Genomic DNA, 20,876 nt, shown 5'->3' with positions numbered 1-20,876 from the left:
AGAATGCCTACAGCTTCACGTGAAAATGTTCGAATGAAAAGAATCGAAAGAATCACGTTAACGCTCAGCGCCTCCAGTCATGAAGATTTTTTTTTCACTTTACGTTTTGTTGTTTATTTCTTGCATCATTTTCATTGTCTTCCCAATTGGAATTGTGGCAATTACAAAATCCTCGTCTGATTTGCTCATTTTCACAGGAGCCGATGATTTCACAATTTTCATTTTATTTAACCTTTCTCCTCTTGGGATTCTAAAGATGCTTAGATAATTGCGTTTTGTCAATAGTTAGCCTATTTATTCCATTTATTGAGTGTTGTGCCGCGACATTCGTCATTTCATTTTAGATGTCTCTTTCGTCTGGTTTATACTCAAGACTGTCGATAAAACAAAGTGAAATAAAGCCTTCAGTTCGCCTTGGTTAGATATTTTATTGTCCCAATTAAGTAAATTTTCCTAACTAACATAAATGAAGTTAAAAGTTTACTCCAACTAGAGACTAGAATTAATTTAAACTAAGGTGAAGGAGGAGCATTTTTTTAATTAAAATGCTAAGGATCCATAATAGGTTTGATGGAAATTATTGGACTTTTAAATGTAACTATTATTTTAAAATCTCCCGGTTATTGCAATTTTAGCAAATATAATTTTAATTTTCACCTAATCAATGAAAAAAAAAGTTCTTGTAGGCTAGTACTACGTTGTATTCGACTAGGCCTCCCGTTTCCTACCGGCGGAGGCTACATGCAAGTTATTTAGTGATCAGAGAATATGAAAACCCGCCAAAATAGAAATATATATTTTAATATTAATAGGTTATTATTATTTATTAATTATTTTAATCAGAGAATCAAAATCAAAACAATCAGCAAAATCAAAACACAAGCAGACGATTTCGACAGTTTTTCCGTTTTCAAGACCCGCGAGATGGATTCTTTAGTTGATTTTTCACTCCCTAGATGGTGTTTTGTCTGTTCTAAGTTACTGAAAAATTTATAGATCCCATCGCCATTCTTCTTGTTTTTCTAACCGGAATTACCGATACTCGATTTTTCTTATAGATCTGTCGTTCCGACGTAAAAAATTACCGTGATCTTTGGTAAGTTCATTTCCAAGGATTAAAATTCTCTAGTCACCAACAGCCAGATTGTTCATCTACCTGTCTGATGAATATTCAGGATGTACTTGAATTGAGGAAGGTCGCCATTTTTGCCTAGATTTGTGCTTCTCTAACTTTTTTCATAGTGGGATTATATCGTCCGATCAGACAAAAGTCACTTGCACTCAATTATTCGATTCATTTTTATTAACGGCGAAAGTAGTTCCATCATTGCATTTGTTCCTTGGAGGGTGTAATTGATTTGAATGACCCCATTGATTGAGTGACAAATCTTTCAAGTGATTGTAAGTTCAGAAACATTTTTGTGAGATGTTATGATTTCCTACACCCCAAATTGATTAATTTGTCAGTCATTCATTTTATTTAATTTGAAGAGTTGGAGTTTCTTAGAGTAAAGCAAGTTAATTTATTTATTAAAAACCCACTTATTGTAGTTCTATTCCCAGTAAATTGCTTATTGAAAGTATTTCTTAAAATTTGTGATGATAGGCATATCTATTTATTCGTTAGAATTGAACTATGTACACACACAATAACTGAATTTGTATAATAGCTTGTCATGGGAACTGGAGTGATGCTGTGAGCTTCAATGTGTTATGTGTAATAGAGGCTGTGATTAATCTACAGCCATACTATGCCTACTGTACCTAGGTAAGATTTTAATTGTTTGTTTTTCCTCCATTCTTTTTGTATTAACAACATTAAAAATAATATTTCTGAATCAAATTTTGTAATTCGTAAATCAACTGCACTTGACTATACATTGTAATTCTAAAGGGACAAACTAGTTATACTATTCATAATACAGGGCAGGTAGTTTGAAGGATCCAGAAGTATCGGACCTATTCGACCATGACGACCCAGACCGAATTTTTGAAGATCTTCGAGAGATCGGCCATGGAAGTTTTGGTGCTGTTTACTATGCTCGTCATTCATTCACGAAGGAAATTGTGGCTATTAAGAAAATGTCGTACATGGGAAAACAATGCCATGAGAAGTGGCAGGATATCCTTAAAGAAATTCGTTTCCTTCGGCAGTTGCGCCATCCCAACACGATTGAATATAAAGGATGCTACCTCAGAGAACATACGGCATGGGTCAGTACTCTGATACGTCTACGTTTTATGTATTTATAGTATTATTAAAGCTGTTATACTTTGTATAAACACAGTTGGTCATGGAGTACTGCCTTGGATCAGCTTCTGATATAATTGAGGTACATAAAAGACCACTGCGCGAGGAGGAAATTGCCGGCATTTGTGATGGAGTTTTACGGGGTTTGGACTACCTTCACACCATGAATCGCATCCATCGCGACGTCAAGGCTGGCAATATTCTTCTGACTGAAATTGGAACTGTTAAGCTGGGTAGCCGATTTTTTACGATTTTGTTTTATTTAGTTGCTTTGTATGTAATATGTAACAATCTTTCGTTACTCAGCTGATTTCGGTTCGGCAAGTTTGCACTGTCCAGCCAACAGTTTTGTTGGAACTCCCTATTGGATGGCCCCAGAAGTCATTCTAGCTATGGATGAAGGGCAGTATGACGGAAAAGTGGACGTCTGGTCATTAGGAATTACGTGCATTGAATTAGGTAAGTCTCTTGTGTTGCTAATGCACTCAGTATTTGCATAATAGTTGCATATCAGTATGAATATTCACTATTTGTTATTTATTTTTTTTCAGCTGAGAGGAAACCTCCTTACTTTAATATGAATGCCATGAGTGCCCTGTATCACATAGCGCAGAACGATAGCCCATCGCTGTCGTCTTCTACCTGGTCGGAAGTGTTTCGTCATTTCGTTGATTCCTGTCTACAAAAGAACCCCTCTGACAGACCTACTGCTGGTCGACTTTTACACGTACGTACCTCTACATCCAAAGCTCTTAATTACTTTTTTAAATCATGAAAATGATCTCCAAAACTATCCTTTAATAGCATCAATTTATTACGCGGCCGCGACCTGGAACTGTAATCATTGACTTGATTCATCGCACCAAAGCTGCCGTTCGAGATTTGGACAATTTAAATTATCGCAAAATGAAAAAAATTTTAATGGTTGACTCGTGTGAGACGGAGAGCACTACTGGTGATGGAGAAGGTAGTCATACTCATAATTGTTTTGCACTTTCTTTTTTAAATTCGAGATTCAAAATTATTCCACTTTAGGTGATGAAGAGCAAGGTGGAGGTGACAGTAGTAAGAGTAATTCGATAACATCTGAGCAGAGTATTCAGTCAACTGGTATCAGTGCTAGTTCACAAAGTAGTTCCACTAGCAGTATTCCACCGCGCACCGTGGATCCGGACAACAGCTCGATATACCCCATGTCGGTTCGAAATCGGACGAAGGTATGTTACACGTTAATAAATTTTTTCGTAAAACTCGAACCTAATCATTTGTTTTTGGTTTTTTCCTCTATTAGTCACTCCTTGTCAACAACTTGTCCAGCGGGAGTGATGGTCTGTCACTTAGTACCAACACTGCCAACAGTCTGAATACTAACCACTTTGCCACGATAAGGACTACGTCGATCGTTTCGAAACAGCAAAAAGAACATATGCAAGAAGAAATGCATGAACAAATGTCGGGCTATAAACGAATGCGCCGGGAACATCAAAGTGCTTTGGTCAAGGTAATTAGGCGATTTAATCATCGTTCTCTTCCTCTTTTTAATTGTGGAGAGTTGCGTCCGACCACAGCCTAAGAGTATCGACGTGTGAAGAACCATGTTTAATTAATCAATTTTCTTTTATCTCTTTATTAGCTCGAAGAGAGATGTAGGGTTGAAATGGAAGGCCACAAACAAATGCTTGACAAAGAATATGAAACGTTGTTGACTTCCTTTCGTAAAGAGCTGGAAAAGCTTCATGTCAAACACCAACAAGAACTAGAACGCAAAGTAGGAATGAAACCAAAATACAAAAATATTCTTTACTAACCGCGTATTCCTATTTTTACAGCTAAAGCAAAATTTGACAGGTGAAAAGAAGCTAACAAAGGAAATCAACGCCCGACATTTACTGGAGCGAAAAAATTTTGAAACTCAGGTCCGTCGTGAATACAAACAAACCAAAGAAAGGTGGAAGCAAGAACTTAGTAGTGACGAAAGCACAACAAAGCGCCAACGAGATGCATCACTACAGTAAGACGATTCAAAGTAATGAATTTCGATCGTGTTTTAATCAAGCAAAACTGATTTCAGGAACTACAAAGATTCACTGAAGGCAATCGAAGCTCGTGAAGAGGAGCGTTTGACAAAGAGTCAGAAGGACTACTTGGAGTTGGAAGTGCGTAGGTTACGGCGTGCCAAACTCCTTTCATACCACAGGCTAGAACGTGAGCTCTTGTGCGAAGAGCTCAACAGGAGGCAAGCTCAGTTGGAAACGGCTCACGCCATGTTGCTTCGCCACCACGAGCTGACGCAAGAGCTGGAGTATCGCCAGCAGCGAGCTGTTCACATGCTTCGAGAGGAGCAACTTCGACGACAGCATCAAACGGAACTATCAAATCAGCACGAGTACACGCAGCGAGCAGAGCGCGAATTACGCAAGAAACACGCTGTCGAGTTGAAGCAACAGCCCAAAAGTTTGAAGCAGAAGGAAATTTTAATTCGCAAGCAATTCCGAGAGACGGTCAAGATTCAAACCCGCCAGTACAAAGCCCTGAAGGCCCAAGTTCTAGCTTCGACACCGCGAGACCAACAGAAGAGTGTGATAAAGAAATTAAAGGATGATCAGAGACGTAAATTAGCTTTGCTGGGTGAGCAGTACGAGCAGAGTATCGCTGAGATGCTTCAGAAACAATCGGTACGTAATTTCTCTGCGTTTTTATTATTTTCGTGTTCTGACGATTTTTTACTGCGTGAAGCTGGAACTGGTGGTTTTAACAATAGTTTGCGTGAATCTTACTTTTAGATACGCTTAGATGAATCACAAGAAGTGGAAGCCCAAGTAATGCGCGACAAACTACAGCGAGAATTGGAAATTCTTATGGCATACCAGTCAAAAAGTAAAATGACGGCTGAAGCACAGCGCAACAGAGAAAGAGCAGAGTTAGAAGAACGAGTATCGGTGCGCCGTGCTCTCCTCGAACAAAAGGTTTGTTTCCTTTATGCTGACTTGGATTTACCTAACGCATCTATCCTTCGATTCAATTCAATAAAATTGTTATTAATGTTGAAATTGTCGATGCTGCTAGATGGAGGAGGAGACGCGAGAATTCTTGCGAGAACGTTCCGATCGGATCCGCCTACTTCATGAAAACCAAGCTAAAGAGCTAGAGCGTTTTGACGATGAATCGGTTAGACTTGGTTTCAGGTTCTTATACTTTTATTCTTTTCCATAAATATTCATGTATCAATCAAACTGATTTTCAATTTAATAACTTTTAGTGCATTAGCTATTGCTGAGCCTCCACGTGAGACGTATGGAGATGACGATTCCGATAGCATGACAGGAAGCACATTAAGTCTGAATCGTCCCGGTAAGTGCGATTTATTTCAGCTGTTGTTATCTGATGGGATTTTCATTCTATTAATATTATTATTATTATTGTTTATCAATTTATTTCGTTATTATTTTTCAAAGGGGTGTCGAACAACCACGGTCCCAACCACTCGGTAGCAACCACCTCAGCATCATCCTCGTCACAATCTTCCTCGTTTACTCCGTCGTCCAATTCGGTCTCTTCCAACTATGCCTACACCGGACGCCCATGACTTGTATGGCCATCCAATAGGTTTTATCGACCTCCCGCCCTTGTATAGTATTTACTCTCAGCACCTCTACACGCCAGCTAGACGTGGCACAGGAATGATGGTCGAATCGATCCTTAGCATTCTAAGCAGGGAACAAGCTCGCAGGCTTGCGTCTACAAAATTGATTGATAGAGCCATTAGGTCATGGAGAGGTGAGGGGAGGTGGTGGGCAATTAGTCAACAGCCTCCTCCGAAATCCATCTCGGGCGAAGCGGCTTTTTAAAATTGTAATTATCCGAATGTTTAACAGGCCATAAATCCACACACGCCCCTTGAAAAAAAAAACTAAAACTAAAACTTACAAAAAAAAAAAAAACTAAACTAACAAAACAAAATAGAAAAAAACAAAAAAACATCCCAGATACATTGACTGCAACACAATCTGATAGTAGAAAAGTCCGTTCTCATTTCGTGTCCTTCGTCAGTGATTAGGATGGGCCAAACAAATGTACTGGTGAATGCGTCTTGTCAAAGAGTTTTTGCATCGCCATGCTTTTCACCCGAAGACTTGTTACAGCCAAACGCGAAACTTATTCAGGCCGTTTTTAAGGTTTTTGGGAAAAGATCCTGTTAAGTGGAAATGCTAGACATAATTTTGACTTGAGGTACATATCACATTCGAACTTCGACCCGTACTGTTCACGAATCTACTGGCATGTCCCCCTGCTTGTAACCGTTCGTCTGCGCATGTTTGTTTTCAAATTATATTTAGTGAAAATGTCACTATTTATGACGAGTCGGCTCTGAACTCGACTATTTGAACAAACAGAACAGCGAAATAGTGGACTCCCGCATCTTAGATCAAAAGAGATGTTTCTGCCCTATTCATGTTGCATTTGATTATCGCATAGTTGACTTCATCATAAACATGCAAATATTTTGATTTCCCTCTTCATTGAAACCCAATATTAATGAATCATATAGGACAATTATGTTTAGCATCTTTAACGTTCCCTGTTATGTCAAGGAATTTCCAACAGCCACAGCTAACTATCGTAGTCATCTGTTGATGCTAAAGTTGATTTCATCCGTTTTCATTTGCTTTTTTCTAACTACAGCAATTGTCTGGTGAAAGGCGTGTTTTGTGCGAATTCCGTTTATGTATGTTAACGACGAACAAAGACAAGTTTCAGACACGTCATACACTTTCACGCAAGGACAATGATGAAATCGATCTAGAAGGGGAAAAAAGAGACAGTATAAGCACGTTTTACATCAAGTGAGCAAGTTGTGTTACAGCAAAAGGAAAAGCCGAAAATTTTCGTAGCCCAATTGTAGAAAGTTCTTCCTTATGCCGCCAAGATTTCCCACAACTGCGTAATAATCACCTCACTCTTAGCTATTCCTGAAGTGCTTTCCGTTTAAAGTTGCCTAGTTCTTTGAATTCTTCAATGACTTTTGAATTTCGGCTCACATAACGTGCAAATTATTCACCTCAAAAAAATAGGGTCAAAAGGAGGCAAGAGTGTAGATTTTCTCGTCAGTGGAATATTTGGACCGTTGTAAGATTTTTTTTTTCTCCCGAAGTATTCCGTGCGTGTATTTCCCCTCGTGTTCCGCTCTTTTTTTCTCTGCCACTTTTCTTATTTGGATTTGTTCCATTTTTTTTTAATAATTTTTAATTTTTTAAAAATCTTCGTCAGAGGGAGGTATTAACTTTGGGATTTCTCTCCCAACCTATAGCTCATCCCCATACCTAAGTTCTATATAGACCCTCTTGATCCTCTCTGTTACAACAAACGCAAGGAATGAGTGTTACCGAAACATATTCGAATACAATACACTCGTCAAATTTTATTTAGCAATCAGCTATCAGTAAGTCACATTTCATCTATACCTGTTAATTAGTCTAATAATTATTATTTTTTTTAATTAAGGTGACATTGACGTGTCGAATATTTTAAATTGTTCCCTCTTAAGCAAATGAGTGCCCAGGCTCGTTGTAATATAGAGGGTCCGTATGAAACTCAATCTCGTCTTTAATCAAAGTTAGGTCGTAGAGAATTTGCTCGATGAAACCAAGTTTATTCGCGGCGACCTTATTAATGACTGACTGTTTAGGACCAGACGACGATGCCACGAAGTCATCAATATTCGCCAAATTGCTTAGTTTGTTCTGCACTTCAAGACTAACCGAGTCCGCAGTTCTGCCAATCTCCGAAGAAACGGAGGCATCCGTTTCGCCACGATATTGTCTACTATCGCCCATGGCAGCAGCGGCCAAAGTTCTCCATCGCTCTTTGAAGTCCTGCACCGGCTGATGAATTTGCTCGACACTAGGAACCCGCTCCATCTCCTCTTTCTTCCCAAGGTGACTTTTGCTGGGCTTGATCGACTTGAGATTCGATTTAGACTCACCGATGCTCATAAGAGTCCGGGCTATAGGGTGACTGGACAAGTGGGCAGCTAAATTGATAATCGCTAAATAAGTGTGACCGTGTTGCTTGAACGACTCTGCCATGGTACTAATTTGCCATTGAGAGTTTCGAGCCGTCTTGTTGCGATTTGTTGACTCAGACGCATCTGTAGCTCGTTGACTATCATCTGAATTAATTCCAAGTAGATGTCGCATGAGGATTTCCTGCAATGTTGTGAGTAGCAAAGATTGCTTATGAGATTTGATGACAAACACAAAGTTTTACCGTTTGATGACCCTTCTTGAACGATGACCTTGCTGCATCGAATAGAATTGAACGATATTCATTTGCCATATTTTGCCACGTTTGATTTAACTCCTGGAATTTGCTGACTACTCGGTCGAATCCTTCAACATCAGATATAGTGTTCTGAGTAATCGTATACGATTTTGAAAAGATAAACACGATTAATTTGGTGTGAATGCTTTTACGTGCAGTACGGTAATGTTCTTAGTACCTGATAGTTTTGCAAGAACTCCAGTTTGGTAGTCAACTCGGTTAATTCGCTTTCAAGGTTCTCCATCTAAAAAAGATGAAAATAAACACAAAGAGTAAAATTAACAAGAAATAAAAATATTGTAACTGTTTGATGGAATTGAGCCATGGTGTGCTGGGGCATGGCGTTAGATCAAATATAATACCTTGAGTAAGTGTGCATGTTGTTCATCGTCTAATTTTCGACATTCTTCTAGATCATGTTCCAGAGCCAGAGAAACAGATTCGCGGACTTTCCCATTTAACTAATTGGATTCCAGCCAAATTTATAATTAATAATATATTAATTTAAAAGATTGGACACTTTTAAGTATCACCTGAAACAGTTGCAAACTCTGATATTCTTCGCGTTCAAGTTGCTCCCTTTTTTCTTTTATTGCTCTTTGCTTTTCTAACGAAATCGCTTCTTCTTGTAAAAGTTCGTTCTTTTTTATGACCAACTTTTGCTCCAACTGCGTCACAGTTTCTCTTCTATCCTGCCATGATTAATTGATCGTCATGTCTTTATAGACAGCAGAGTAATCCAATGGGAATTTTTTTTGTTTTACTTACAATGACTCGCATAGCTGTGACAGCGTTTGAACGATGCTTATTGCGAGAAGGTCGACTTGATAATTGATATACGAAACAAATTTATTATTTATAAAAAAGATTAAGAAATTATAAACTTCTTACATTAGCTCATTGCGAAGTTCCATTTTGCGATAAAGAATGTTACACACAAATAAATGTAGCCTGGGATTCGTTTATTGATCACTATGACAACCAATCAAAATGCTTTTTCAGGTAATTTTTGGGAAAAAGACAAATTCAAATAAAATATTTTTTTGTGATTCAATGTGTGATTATTACAAGCAAAAATAAGATATTTTGGAAAACCTATTTCGCATAGGTAATTCGCTCTTAAAAAATGGAAATAATTATAATAATGAAATTCGTTTCAATAATTTATAATGCCTTCTTTGCTAGATCAGATCGGTAATCGACTGTGAAGGAAGTAACCGACGGAATAATTTGATCTTTAAATAAAACAAATGTGTATAACAAAATAATGAAACATTATTTCGGTTAATAAATTAGGCAGCGCTTGCCATAGAAATTTCGGCTGCTTTCCGGCTTCAAGTTGCTTCTTGAATAGATATAGGACCTCTGCTGATTTCATAGACTTGCATATAAACTGAGGAAAATGGCGTCAGCTGTTGTAAAGCTCAAGAATTTGGTGACAGGCATTAGAATCGTCTATAACTCGCCGTCTTGTACCAGGTAACAATTAAATTTCTTTGTTTTCCTTAAATTCAGTGTCTAGGCTACTCTGATTATTTTGAAAATACATAATATTTATTTCAATTTAGGACCCTTTCCACTAGTCACAATTTCAGGAATGAATCAAAAGATAATTGGTTTTCCAAAGTGTTTGTTCGAAAAATTGAACCAACAAAGGAGTCTCATTCTCGCCTTCTCTCTGATAAAGATGTCATCTACGAACTGCAAACTCACAACATTAGGCCTGACATGATGGAAAAATACATTTCAAATTAGTATGTTGCTTTTTTATAATAATTTCTGATGTCTCAACATTTCTTTATATTATGGTAGCAATTAAACAGCTTTTAGATACACTCTTTTTCAGGTTTAAAATGGTGCCCACAATTTTGGTGGTTTTTGTTACATTTTAAAAAGATAAATTATCTGTTTGAACTAATTTTGAAGCTAATTCTAGTTAAAAAATTAATGTTAGCTGTCACCTTTCATGTATTGTCATTTAACAACTGTTAACATGATATATAATGATTTAAATTTAGTTTGCTAAAGTTGAAAATGGATAAGAATTCACAGATATGCTTCCTTACGGTTAGACATTTACAGACTAACAAGATCTGTTTTTGACACATAATTTCAGTGAAAAACATTGTCAGCTCATGGGCTCATCTGGTATCAATGCTGAATTAGTTGGAAGCTGGTCAGTGATTGTGGGTGATCAGGATCAAGCATTTCACGTTTGGCGTTACATTGGAGGTTATGCTGAAATTGACAGAGCGCGCGTAACTTTTGCAAAGAACAATGCAAGTATAAATTTTCGCACGTCAACATGTACGTTGGTTTATTGAAATTTTAATTTATTTTCAGGAGTATCGCCGTTTGTGGAATGAGCAAGGCCAGTGCATTCGTGCTCGACATAACCAATACGTTCTCACCTTTAGCTTTTGGCCTCAGGTATTGCAATCACATAAATTCCCTTATTTCTTATTGCCATACGTGTTTATTTCAATAGATTGAGAGTCGAAAAGACTCCAACGTGTATGAGGTTCGCAATTACGTTCTAAAGCCAGGAACGATGATTGAGTGGGGTAACAATTGGGCAAGAGCCATCAGTTTTAGGCGTGAAAACGACGAGGCGTTTGCTGGCTTTTTTTCTCAAATTGGAAGACTATATAATGTTCATCACATCTGGGGTAAAAAAATCAAAAATTATTACTCCCAATTAAACCACCTAAAATCGTTTCATAAATTAAATTTTTTGCAGCATATTCAGACCTTCAGTCACGTAAGGAAACTCGTGAAGCAGCTTGGAGAAAACCGGGATGGGATGAATGCGTGGCCTATACTGTACCCCTAATTCAACAGATGCACACTAAGATAATGGTCCCACTTCCATTCTCACCTACTCAGTGAATTTTCAAGACCAAGATTTCTTCTGTGGAGTCTTGTAGTTTTTGATAGGTCTGGATTTCAGCAGTTTCCCTTCTATATATATACATATTACAACTATTTTTTCCTTATTATTAATATTAATTTCTTTTTCATTTTACTGTGTTGATGAAAAAGGGATACTGGAGTAAGATGAGTTGGAAGCAAAATTGTGCAGAGGTCAGTCAATGGTCAACTGGGGATTATTAAAACAAAATAAGAAAATTATTAGTTTATTAATGGTGTACAGAAGAGCTTCGTGTGGTTTGAATCAGCATTTAAAATGGAAAAATAAACTTGAAAAAAGTGATTTTTTATTTTAAATATTGTTACGATCGTTTTTAGCATAATCACATACTTGGCGAAAAGGTAAATAGTAGGACATTAGTCTCAATGCTAGGCCAATATTCCCCGGACTTGACCTATGGCAATGGTTCGTGCCACGTTTCACGGGAAATTTAAAGGTTCATCTTCATCATTATTTAGACTTAGTGCACTGCCACAATAAGACTATGCCTTATTTAATCACAGTTCTTAATGGCATGCCTACTTTAGACCTAATAGACACTAGACCTTTTAACATTTAGACACTAGAACTTTACAATAGAACATAAACATAAGTCAGTTCTAGTGTCGTCAAAAATTTACATTTTAAAATTTAGCTAGGTCTAGTGTCTCTACTTCTAGTTCTAGCGTCTTCGAAGACATTTTAAATTTTAACGTTATAAAATTTACAAAATCCAAATTAAATTTTTTAATTCCAAATTGTCAAAGTTTTAACATAGTTTTAAATACTGTTTAGTTCTAGTGTCCTATAAGCTAGTTCTAGTGTCTCCTTAATTTAAAAGTTAAAAAAGAAATGTTTGTTCTATTGTCTTCGATAACACTATGAGTGTTAAATGTTAAATTTATTTTTTAAATTTCGATTCGAGATTTTCGATTTTCAAAAATATCCTCTTAGAGCCTGGTGTACTTAATGCTGCCATCTAGCGATAGGTTGGCGAATGCCATCTAGCGATAGGATGGCGAATGCCATCTAGCGATAGGATGGCCATCTCTATCGGTCGTGGTTGTTGCCTTTGTTGCTCTGTCAAATCTGTTGCCATGGTGGTTTCAGAAGATCTTTTCCCACAAGAACTTGCCTCGTGTGGTCCTAAAAGTCATTACTGATTTATTTTTTATTTTTCCAAACAAGAATGTCTTGCAACGACGTAGATGAATACACAATGTACCTTCAGTTGTACAAATGGTACAAACAGGATTGTGTTGAGATGGGAAAGGTTCCCAAAGAATTAATATCGTTTCTCGGACAGTTAAAAGCAAAAGCTCGTGGCCCTGGTAATGCTGTTTTTTTTTAAATAAATTGTGATCATACATATATCTAATTTGTGTTTTCATTACCTCTAGGTGACGATAGTCAGTTGAAGGGAAACTTAACTGAATCGCAAGAAAGTAAACCATCTTTGGTCTCAGTCTTGGAACCTCCTTGTCCTTCACCGATGACAACCAAATTTGATAATGTTGCTGCACATTTTACAACCAGCTCATCCTTTGGTCATTCAGCATTGAATCCAAAATCTGCTAACAGAGCCACAAATTGTCCAGCCTTAGATGGCATCAAACGAAAGCTGAGAACCATTGAAGGGAAAAGTGTTCCTACAGTTAAGAAAAGTATGGGGCTTTCAAATTTTTTTTCTTAGAATTATCAACTCAATTCTTCTCTAAAATTTAATTTAGGATGCATAAACACATCCACATTTACATTACATGTATTTGTGTTCCCACACTTCGGCTGGTTAGGAAGTACAGCCACTACAGGAGAAAAGGCAGACTTTTGTGACATGTTTTACAGAGCTGGGCTCTGGAGATAAGGGAGCTGGAAACATCATTCCTGGCGGTATGACTGATTAAAACTACTGAAACTGAATAAGTCATTCATGTTTACAAATCATTCAGGTGCCACACTGCTTTTTGATGTCGAGTTGATGGGCATCAACCAGGCCCCACCTCCCCAGAATGTTTTCAAACAGATTGACAGTGATTCCAACAACCAGTTGTCGAAAGAAGAGGTAAACAATTGGACTCTTTGTGTGCTCACTTGCTCATCAGCTATAATTGGTGTTGCTTATTTTCAATATTGGATTTGATTATTTATACTTTCAGTTGACTTGAGTGTGCTTCTTTTATTCATATGCTTACATGGGTTTAATTTTAAGGTGGCAGATTACATAAAAAAGCACATTTTCCCAACTGAGAAAGCTGAAGAGGTCCCTGCTGAAGAAGGAGCACCGCAGCAGCAAGATCCTCTCAAGATTACTGAAGAGATCTTCCAGCACGAAGATCACGACCGAGATGGCTACATCTCGTTCGAAGAATTCTACGGACCGCACGATGAACTCCAAGTCTTCCATTCTCGCGATCCAGTTTAAATCTCAGGTGCGGAGAATCGAGATTTTTAATATCGAATTTTCCTAATAAATTAGAATAATTTTGTTTTCTTTTCAAATATAGAATTAGCTCTCTCAACCGGCCATAACAAAATGCAATTCCATATTGTTCTCTTTGTTGTTATGTCTAAACCTCACTACCTGTTTCTGTACTCGTGTTATTCGCCCACATGAATTAAATGTGTTGTTCAACCTCGAGTTGAAAAACTCAAGAAACTATCAAGAAAATCGATTAATTATCTTGTAAACTATAAAACATTTTTACAAATATTCCATGTAAATCTTTGTTTTATCCTAAATTACTCTTCTTTACTTAAGATTCGGTTAATCAGTGCTATATACTCGTTTGCCAGTTGTTTATTATGTTTTTATTTGTCGGATTGAATTCAGAAAATATAGGCGTTGATCATTCGAGTGTTTTTTATTATTTTGATCCTTAAATACAGATACATGGCAAATATGTTTAATTGGTAGTCTATCCAGCAATGCACGGCGTAGAAAAAAATGCATCGAGTTGACTAAGCAAGAGGCTGGAACAATGAATGATTGTGGAGGTCATCCAAGCATCGTTTTCATCTACAAATAGTTTGTCTATTCTGTGGTCAATTGCGGAATGAATCCATCAGTTTTGTATTTATAATGGTCATCATCTGATCGTTGGATTAACTCGCGCTAAAATGTTCCTGATCTTCTTCATTTTATTGATGTGCACTGTAGAGCAGCAGGTGCCAACCCTTTTTTCTTCTTTTGGACTTCATCTAATGATTCTGCTTGTGCTTTAGTATATCCCATTATTAAAAAAGAAATGTAAGATGTTAAAAGGTATTGGTGACCGTTGGTTACCTTCTGTTATAGGGATACTGCATGACTTTTTTCGATACATGATAGACTCTATGACATTGATGGATGGTCATACCGGATTTCCAGCGGAATTGAACACATGTCCATTGCATGTGCTAAACACACGTTTAAAATCTCGTAAAATCCATACAAAAGTAACATCTTTAACACCTATACAAAAAACTCTTTCAACTATTCTCCATAGTCCGGTTTTTCTCTCCCTACATGTAGATAAGGCATGTATTAGAGCAATGTAGAGTGAGAACACATTGTATAGCTCTGTATTCTGGTTCTCCTCCATGTGTGTGTGTTGGGCATATAGTAGACCAAACCACCGTTGAGCTAAATTTGAGGGCCTCTCAATCTCTTTTCGCGTCTATACATAACTAAAAGCTGAAAAGCACCAACACTATCAAACACCAAATAAGAGTTTGAACAAAAATCACGTCAACGTGTCGAATGCATACTCAAAGCCGGATAACTTTTGGTCACTAATCATTGTAAAACGTTTAATTTAAGAGATTATGGTCTATAGACATTAGACTGGCAAATTAGCGCACTGATTACTCGTTTGCCTGTAGGCTACTAGTTACACACGTATATAGTTTTTTGCATTCCGCTCGCGTGCACTACGGCTTTCAGGTGTCTAAGTAGTGTATAGCTTGTAGGTCTTCGAATCCATTGTAGCACAGCGTCATTCGATAGGAGGAGACCTATAAATAGTTGAGAATTGAGATGCGGCAAGACAATTTAGTAATGGTCTCGTTGTACAATCCGACCTAAAAAGCTAGCAGATTAAACTTCATTCTCTTATAGATATTATCAACATTTGGGTCCTTTTTGTTATCCTATTCTTTTTTAACAATCCAAAGACGTCCAAAGATCTGTGTCCTCTCTTTTTTTCGTTATTCTGCACATAATATGATATGTATTAAATAGGTTTAGCCCTGTATTATGTACATCCTGCAGATTTGCAATGATCAAACACGGTCTACTTTACACAATCTTCTCAACTCGTGTTACGTGTAGCTGCTGCCGGATGCTGCAGAGTTTGTTGCTTTTATCGTGGAGAAAAGCCTGGAGCGAAGGCGATAAGCAGCGCGCACCTTAAAAGTGATGGACTGTGTGCCCAAAAGTTTTCTTTTTTCTTTTTTGTTACTCTCGAGCCTCTTACTTCACTGCAAGTCTGAAGAAAAGGATGCATGTAAAGCACATGCTTTGCTTTTCTCATCTCTACCAGAATAGAGCTCATCTCGGTTGGAGCGGACCTCAAACAGGATTTTTGTTTGAGAATCTTGTCTAACGCAGCAACCGAGCAATCCTAGATGGAGGTGAAAGTAGCTCATATAATTTGTACGTATAGATCGGTGCTGTTATCACGTCTTGACCATGCATCAGCGTATGTCTAAGATTATAAGGAATTTAAGGATGCGGTTGGCAGCGCAAAAGACTTTTTTTTTCCTGTTTTTTGTGGCCAATGCGGATATAAAAACGTAACACAACAGCATGTTTTCCCGTTTGAAAAACATTGAAACAGCCAATAGGTGCACAGTTGAATATCGACGGAAATGTATATAAGCTAATATAATACTGTATAACTCGGGGCAGTGAATTATTATTATACAGAGTCGCGTGTTTCCGGATATTTTCAACACACGATGCATATCTATTTCAATCTTAATCAAGAAACGGGTTTTTCATTTTTAAAAAACTGCGGAGATGTATATACAGAAGTAAACTTGTAATCATAACGCACCTAGAGGCTATTCCGACATACATTTCAATGATGTTGTTTCTCGACCTTATTGTGTAGACATAATTACGTTGTACTTTCAGCATCTAGTCAAAGTATTGCAATGTTCTTTGCGTTGCCAGTACTATGTTTTCTTGTATTTTCATAGCAGATTGATAGCTATTAGATGTTAATGAAATTTACCCGGTTTTTTATTCAGATTTATGTGTGTGCCGCTGCTGTATCTGTATATTCTTTTTCAAGCTATTCGTCTTGTCTCAAGTAGTGGAGAAAGCAATAACTTAATTACGTACAAGAGTCGATAATAGATAATAGTTGGCTCGGACGTGAAACATAAAGACAAAAATGCGGTAGCAACTCGGTATTCATCAAATAAACTGCGGCAGCTGAGCCACTTCTCACGTGTATTATACGTCACGATTCACGTCAGAAGAAACTCTTGCTGCTGTTTCGTTTTTTTTTGAAAGCCCGTCAGACGGATTTATATATGGGGGGAGACCTGACTAGCATGTCTATCTCTCCACTCTGAATTCTGTGTGACCTCTTCACATCTCAAACCATAAGGACACACAAGGAGAGCAATCAACTTGTGACTCCCAGAGAACGAGTATAACAGGATGATTCTATTTTGTTGTAAATAGTAAATTAATAGAATAAGTGTAGACCTCTCGGCTCGACACGCTTGAAATGAAATATAAGGAATCTTAATAATATCTTGCGGCAATAAATGAGAAGGTTACGTAATGAGGAATATTGTCGTCTCACAGTGGACAAAGGGCGAAATCTGATACACACGTAAGGAGAAATGGCATCCAAGAATATCAATTAAGCGAATAACACCTTAAAAACAGTCGGTTGATGGTGGCGCCGGATCAATAATCATCAACACAGCAAGGCCGAGGTCATCAAAAGAGATTAAAATACCCACAAAACTTTTCTTCTTTCTCTAAGAGTTATATTTTTAAACTGATGGACTCATTCCGCAATTGACCACAGAATAGACAAACTATTTGTAGATGAAAACGATGCTTGGATGACCTCCACAATCATTCATTGTTCCAGCCTCTTGCTTAGTCAACTCGATGCATTTTTTTCTACGCCGTGCATTGCTGGATAGACTACCAATTAAACATATTTGCCATGTATCTGTATTTAAGGATCAAAATAATAAAAAACACTCGAATGATCAACGCCTATATTTTCTGAATTCAATCCGACAAATAAAAACATAATAAACAACTGGCAAACGAGTATATAGCACTGATTAACCGAATCTTAAGTAAAGAAGAGTAATTTAGGATAAAACAAAGATTTACATGGAATATTTGTAAAAATGTTTTATAGTTTACAAGATAATTAATCGATTTTCTTGATAGTTTCTTGAGTTTTTCAACTCGAGGTTGAACAACACATTTAATTCATGTGGGCGAATAACACGAGTACAGAAACAGGTAGTGAGGTTTAGACATAACAACAAAGAGAACAATATGGAATTGCATTTTGTTATGGCCGGTTGAGAGAGCTAATTCTATATTTGAAAAGAAAACAAAATTATTCTAATTTATTAGGAAAATTCGATATTAAAAATCTCGATTCTCCGCACCTGAGATTTAAACTGGATCGCGAGAATGGAAGACTTGGAGTTCATCGTGCGGTCCGTAGAATTCTTCGAACGAGATGTAGCCATCTCGGTCGTGATCTTCGTGCTGGAAGATCTCTTCAGTAATCTTGAGAGGATCTTGCTGCTGCGGTGCTCCTTCTTCAGCAGGGACCTCTTCAGCTTTCTCAGTTGGGAAAATGTGCTTTTTTATGTAATCTGCCACCTTAAAATTAAACCCATGTAAGCATATGAATAAAAGAAGCACACTCAAGTCAACTGAAAGTATAAATAATCAAATCCAATATTGAAAATAAGCAACACCAATTATAGCTGATGAGCAAGTGAGCACACAAAGAGTCCAATTGTTTACCTCTTCTTTCGACAACTGGTTGTTGGAATCACTGTCAATCTGTTTGAAAACATTCTGGGGAGGTGGGGCCTGGTTGATGCCCATCAACTCGACATCAAAAAGCAGTGTGGCACCTGAATGATTTGTAAACATGAATGACTTATTCAGTTTCAGTAGTTTTAATCAGTCATACCGCCAGGAATGATGTTTCCAGCTCCCTTATCTCCAGAGCCCAGCTCTGTAAAACATGTCACAAAAGTCTGCCTTTTCTCCTGTAGTGGCTGTACTTCCTAACCAGCCGAAGTGTGGGAACACAAATACATGTAATGTAAATGTGGATGTGTTTATGCATCCTAAATTAAATTTTAGAGAAGAATTGAGTTGATAATTCTAAGAAAAAAAATTTGAAAGCCCCATACTTTTCTTAACTGTAGGAACACTTTTCCCTTCAATGGTTCTCAGCTTTCGTTTGATGCCATCTAAGGCTGGACAATTTGTGGCTCTGTTAGCAGATTTTGGATTCAATGCTGAATGACCAAAGGATGAGCTGGTTGTAAAATGTGCAGCAACATTATCAAATTTGGTTGTCATCGGTGAAGGACAAGGAGGTTCCAAGACTGAGACCAAAGATGGTTTACTTTCTTGCGATTCAGTTAAGTTTCCCTTCAACTGACTATCGTCACCTAGAGGTAATGAAAACACAAATTAGATATATGTATGATCACAATTTATTTAAAAAAAAACAGCATTACCAGGGCCACGAGCTTTTGCTTTTAACTGTCCGAGAAACGATATTAATTCTTTGGGAACCTTTCCCATCTCAACACAATCCTGTTTGTACCATTTGTACAACTGAAGGTACATTGTGTATTCATCTACGTCGTTGCAAGACATTCTTGTTTGGAAAAATAAAAAATAAATCAGTAATGACTTTTAGGGCCACACGAGGCAAGTTCTTGTGGGAAAAGATCTTCTGAAACCACCATGGCAACAGATTTGACAGAGCAACAAAGGCAACAACCACGACCGATAGAGATGGCCATCCTATCGCTAGATGGCATTCGCCATCCTATCGCTAGATGGCATTCGCCAACCTATCGCTAGATGGCAGCATTAAGTACACCAGGCTCTAAGAGGATATTTTTGAAAATCGAAAATCTCGAATCGAAATTTAAAAAATAAATTTAACATTTAACACTCATAGTGTTATCGAAGACAATAGAACAAACATTTCTTTTTTAACTTTTAAATTAAGGAGACACTAGAACTAGCTTATAGGACACTAGAACTAAACAGTATTTAAAACTATGTTAAAACTTTGACAATTTGGAATTAAAAAATTTAATTTGGATTTTGTAAATTTTATAACGTTAAAATTTAAAATGTCTTCGAAGACGCTAGAACTAGAAGTAGAGACACTAGACCTAGCTAAATTTTAAAATGTAAATTTTTGACGACACTAGAACTGACTTATGTTTATGTTCTATTGTAAAGTTCTAGTGTCTACATGTTAAAAGGACTAGTGTCTATGTGGGTTATTGTCGCTTTCCCTTCTTAATGCCCTGTTTTTAATTGGTAAACCGTTAGTATAGCTCGACTACTTCGCTATCTAGGGTGCAGTATTCGAGGAAAACATTTGTTACTGTTCCATAACGTCATTGATGACATAAGCTACAACCGTTAACGGTTTAGTAAATTGTGCTACGCGACTTGCATCGCCAGGTTCCCTCCCGACCTCTGGGAGGAGAACCAAAAGAGAGGCTTTCAACGACTGGTGGAGTTAATTGGCGATATCACCAAGGTTTCACGTTTCATTTTTAAATAGTAGTTGCAAGTTTAAATCATACTAATTACACGGCATGTCGATACCGAAAGAACGCAACCTGTTCTCTAAAAACGGATGCTAAACAGCCTTTTCAACGGAAACGGGAGTACGGGAACGGGACCCTCTTTCATTATATTTCAATCAATAAAACTGTTGTCTTTGGTAAATAGTAATTGGTTATTCCATGATCCCGCAATGGACTAATGGTAATTTAGTCCATTTAATCTATAATGCGTCTAATGATTATGATTACTTCCGCTATCATGAACCTTGCCCATTCCTCCTCTTTCAAAATGACAGCTATATCTCACCATGCTGTTTAAACGCTGATTTGTGACGTTTGATGCTGTGATTGTTCTCAATTTCTCATGTCCCTAAAATACGCATTGTGATTCTAGGGAGAAGTTGTAATACAATTAAGTACACAATCAGACAAGAATTAAATAACAATATTAAGAATCTCCTAACGAAAATCTGATCTGCAAGACTGCAAGAGCTTAGAGAAGAAAAAGTGTTAAATTTTTTTTGTATCAAGGAATATGTTGTGGAATAATATCTGTTTGACACTGAATAATCTGATGAGACA

The 20,876-nt window shown here is 37.3% G+C and overlaps 3 protein-coding genes and 3 long non-coding RNA genes across 10 annotated transcripts in view; 4 read left to right on the top strand and 2 right to left on the bottom strand.

Moving 5' to 3' along the window:
• Window positions 1–20,876, top strand: part of LOC124329250 — a 409,843-nt gene that overhangs the window by 322,224 nt on the left and 66,743 nt on the right. The window lies entirely within an intron of this gene.
• LOC124329015 (serine/threonine-protein kinase Tao-like) lies at window positions 964–7,673 on the top strand. 2 transcript variants are annotated; one of them, XM_046787922.1, is made up of 16 exons: window positions 964–1,096; window positions 1,671–1,768; window positions 1,926–2,214; window positions 2,289–2,484; window positions 2,558–2,710; window positions 2,803–2,978; window positions 3,056–3,218; window positions 3,287–3,468; window positions 3,543–3,752; window positions 3,885–4,019; window positions 4,081–4,262; window positions 4,323–4,926; window positions 5,035–5,217; window positions 5,318–5,436; window positions 5,511–5,602; window positions 5,707–7,673. In XM_046787922.1, the coding sequence occupies exons 2-16, from the start codon at window positions 1,752–1,754 to the stop codon at window positions 5,835–5,837; spliced, it is 2,832 nt and encodes a 943-aa protein (XP_046643878.1). In that variant the 5' UTR covers window positions 964–1,096; window positions 1,671–1,751; the 3' UTR covers window positions 5,838–7,673. The 2 variants fall into 2 exon arrangements, with proteins under 2 accessions (XP_046643878.1, XP_046643879.1); XM_046787923.1 differs by lacking the exon at window positions 964–1,096 and adding an exon at window positions 1,209–1,401.
• On the bottom strand, window positions 7,402–9,669 carry LOC124329132. Its single transcript, XM_046788165.1, has 7 exons — window positions 9,464–9,669; window positions 9,341–9,395; window positions 9,106–9,264; window positions 8,935–9,033; window positions 8,751–8,816; window positions 8,519–8,662; window positions 7,402–8,457 (listed from the first exon to the last, which is right to left on the bottom strand). The coding sequence occupies exons 1-7, from the start codon at window positions 9,484–9,486 to the stop codon at window positions 7,792–7,794; spliced, it is 1,212 nt and encodes a 403-aa protein (XP_046644121.1). The 5' UTR covers window positions 9,487–9,669; the 3' UTR covers window positions 7,402–7,791.
• Window positions 9,891–11,786, top strand: LOC124329181 (protein NipSnap-like). 2 transcript variants are annotated; one of them, XM_046788230.1, is made up of 7 exons: window positions 9,891–10,051; window positions 10,141–10,326; window positions 10,689–10,851; window positions 10,916–11,002; window positions 11,061–11,241; window positions 11,313–11,509; window positions 11,615–11,786. In XM_046788230.1, the coding sequence occupies exons 1-6, from the start codon at window positions 9,975–9,977 to the stop codon at window positions 11,459–11,461; spliced, it is 843 nt and encodes a 280-aa protein (XP_046644186.1). In that variant the 5' UTR covers window positions 9,891–9,974; the 3' UTR covers window positions 11,462–11,509; window positions 11,615–11,786. The 2 variants fall into 2 exon arrangements, with proteins under 2 accessions (XP_046644186.1, XP_046644185.1); XM_046788229.1 differs by having other exon boundaries at window positions 11,313–11,786.
• Window positions 12,458–14,334, top strand: LOC124329243. The gene is made up of 7 exons (XR_006916650.1): window positions 12,458–12,472; window positions 12,523–12,814; window positions 12,884–13,147; window positions 13,214–13,373; window positions 13,433–13,545; window positions 13,693–13,912; window positions 13,988–14,334. It is a non-coding gene; the product is annotated as an uncharacterized LOC124329243 (long non-coding RNA).
• On the bottom strand, window positions 17,698–19,408 carry LOC124329244. Of its 3 annotated transcripts, XR_006916652.1 has the most exons (6): window positions 19,218–19,408; window positions 18,885–19,148; window positions 18,659–18,818; window positions 18,487–18,599; window positions 18,120–18,339; window positions 17,698–18,044 (listed from the first exon to the last, which is right to left on the bottom strand). It is a non-coding gene; the product is annotated as an uncharacterized LOC124329244 (long non-coding RNA). The 3 variants fall into 3 exon arrangements; XR_006916653.1 differs by having other exon boundaries at window positions 17,698–18,332; window positions 19,218–19,406; XR_006916651.1 differs by having other exon boundaries at window positions 17,698–18,339; window positions 19,218–19,405.

Source organism: Daphnia pulicaria, chromosome 3, assembly GCF_021234035.1.
Source record: "Daphnia pulicaria isolate SC F1-1A chromosome 3, SC_F0-13Bv2, whole genome shotgun sequence".
Lineage (NCBI taxonomy): Eukaryota > Metazoa > Arthropoda > Branchiopoda > Diplostraca > Daphniidae > Daphnia > Daphnia pulicaria.
The sequence above is the reverse complement of the archived record's forward strand: the minus strand, read 5'-3'. Positions and strand labels throughout refer to the sequence as shown.

Bases quoted from the DNA above. Each gene is read 5' to 3' on its own strand.
- LOC124329015 (XM_046787922.1), top strand. The intron at 3,469-3,542 runs GTATGTTACACG...TTCCTCTATTAG, and splicing joins CGGTTCGAAATCGGACGAAG to TCACTCCTTGTCAACAACTT. The intron at 4,020-4,080 runs GTAGGAATGAAA...CTATTTTTACAG, and splicing joins AACAAGAACTAGAACGCAAA to CTAAAGCAAAATTTGACAGG.
- LOC124329132 (XM_046788165.1), bottom strand. From the start codon at position 9,486: ATGGAACTTCGCAATGAGCTAAT. The intron at 9,396-9,463 runs GTAAGAAGTTTA...TCAATTATCAAG, and splicing joins GAACTTCGCAATGAGCTAAT to TCGACCTTCTCGCAATAAGC. The intron at 8,458-8,518 runs GTAAAACTTTGT...ACAACATTGCAG, and splicing joins TCAAGAAGGGTCATCAAACG to GAAATCCTCATGCGACATCT.
- LOC124329181 (XM_046788230.1), top strand. From the start codon at position 9,975: ATGGCGTCAGCTGTTGTAAAGCTCAAGAATTTGGTGACAGGCATTAGA. The intron at 10,327-10,688 runs GTATGTTGCTTT...ACATAATTTCAG, and splicing joins GAAAAATACATTTCAAATTA to TGAAAAACATTGTCAGCTCA. The intron at 11,003-11,060 runs GTATTGCAATCA...TTATTTCAATAG, and splicing joins CCTTTAGCTTTTGGCCTCAG to ATTGAGAGTCGAAAAGACTC.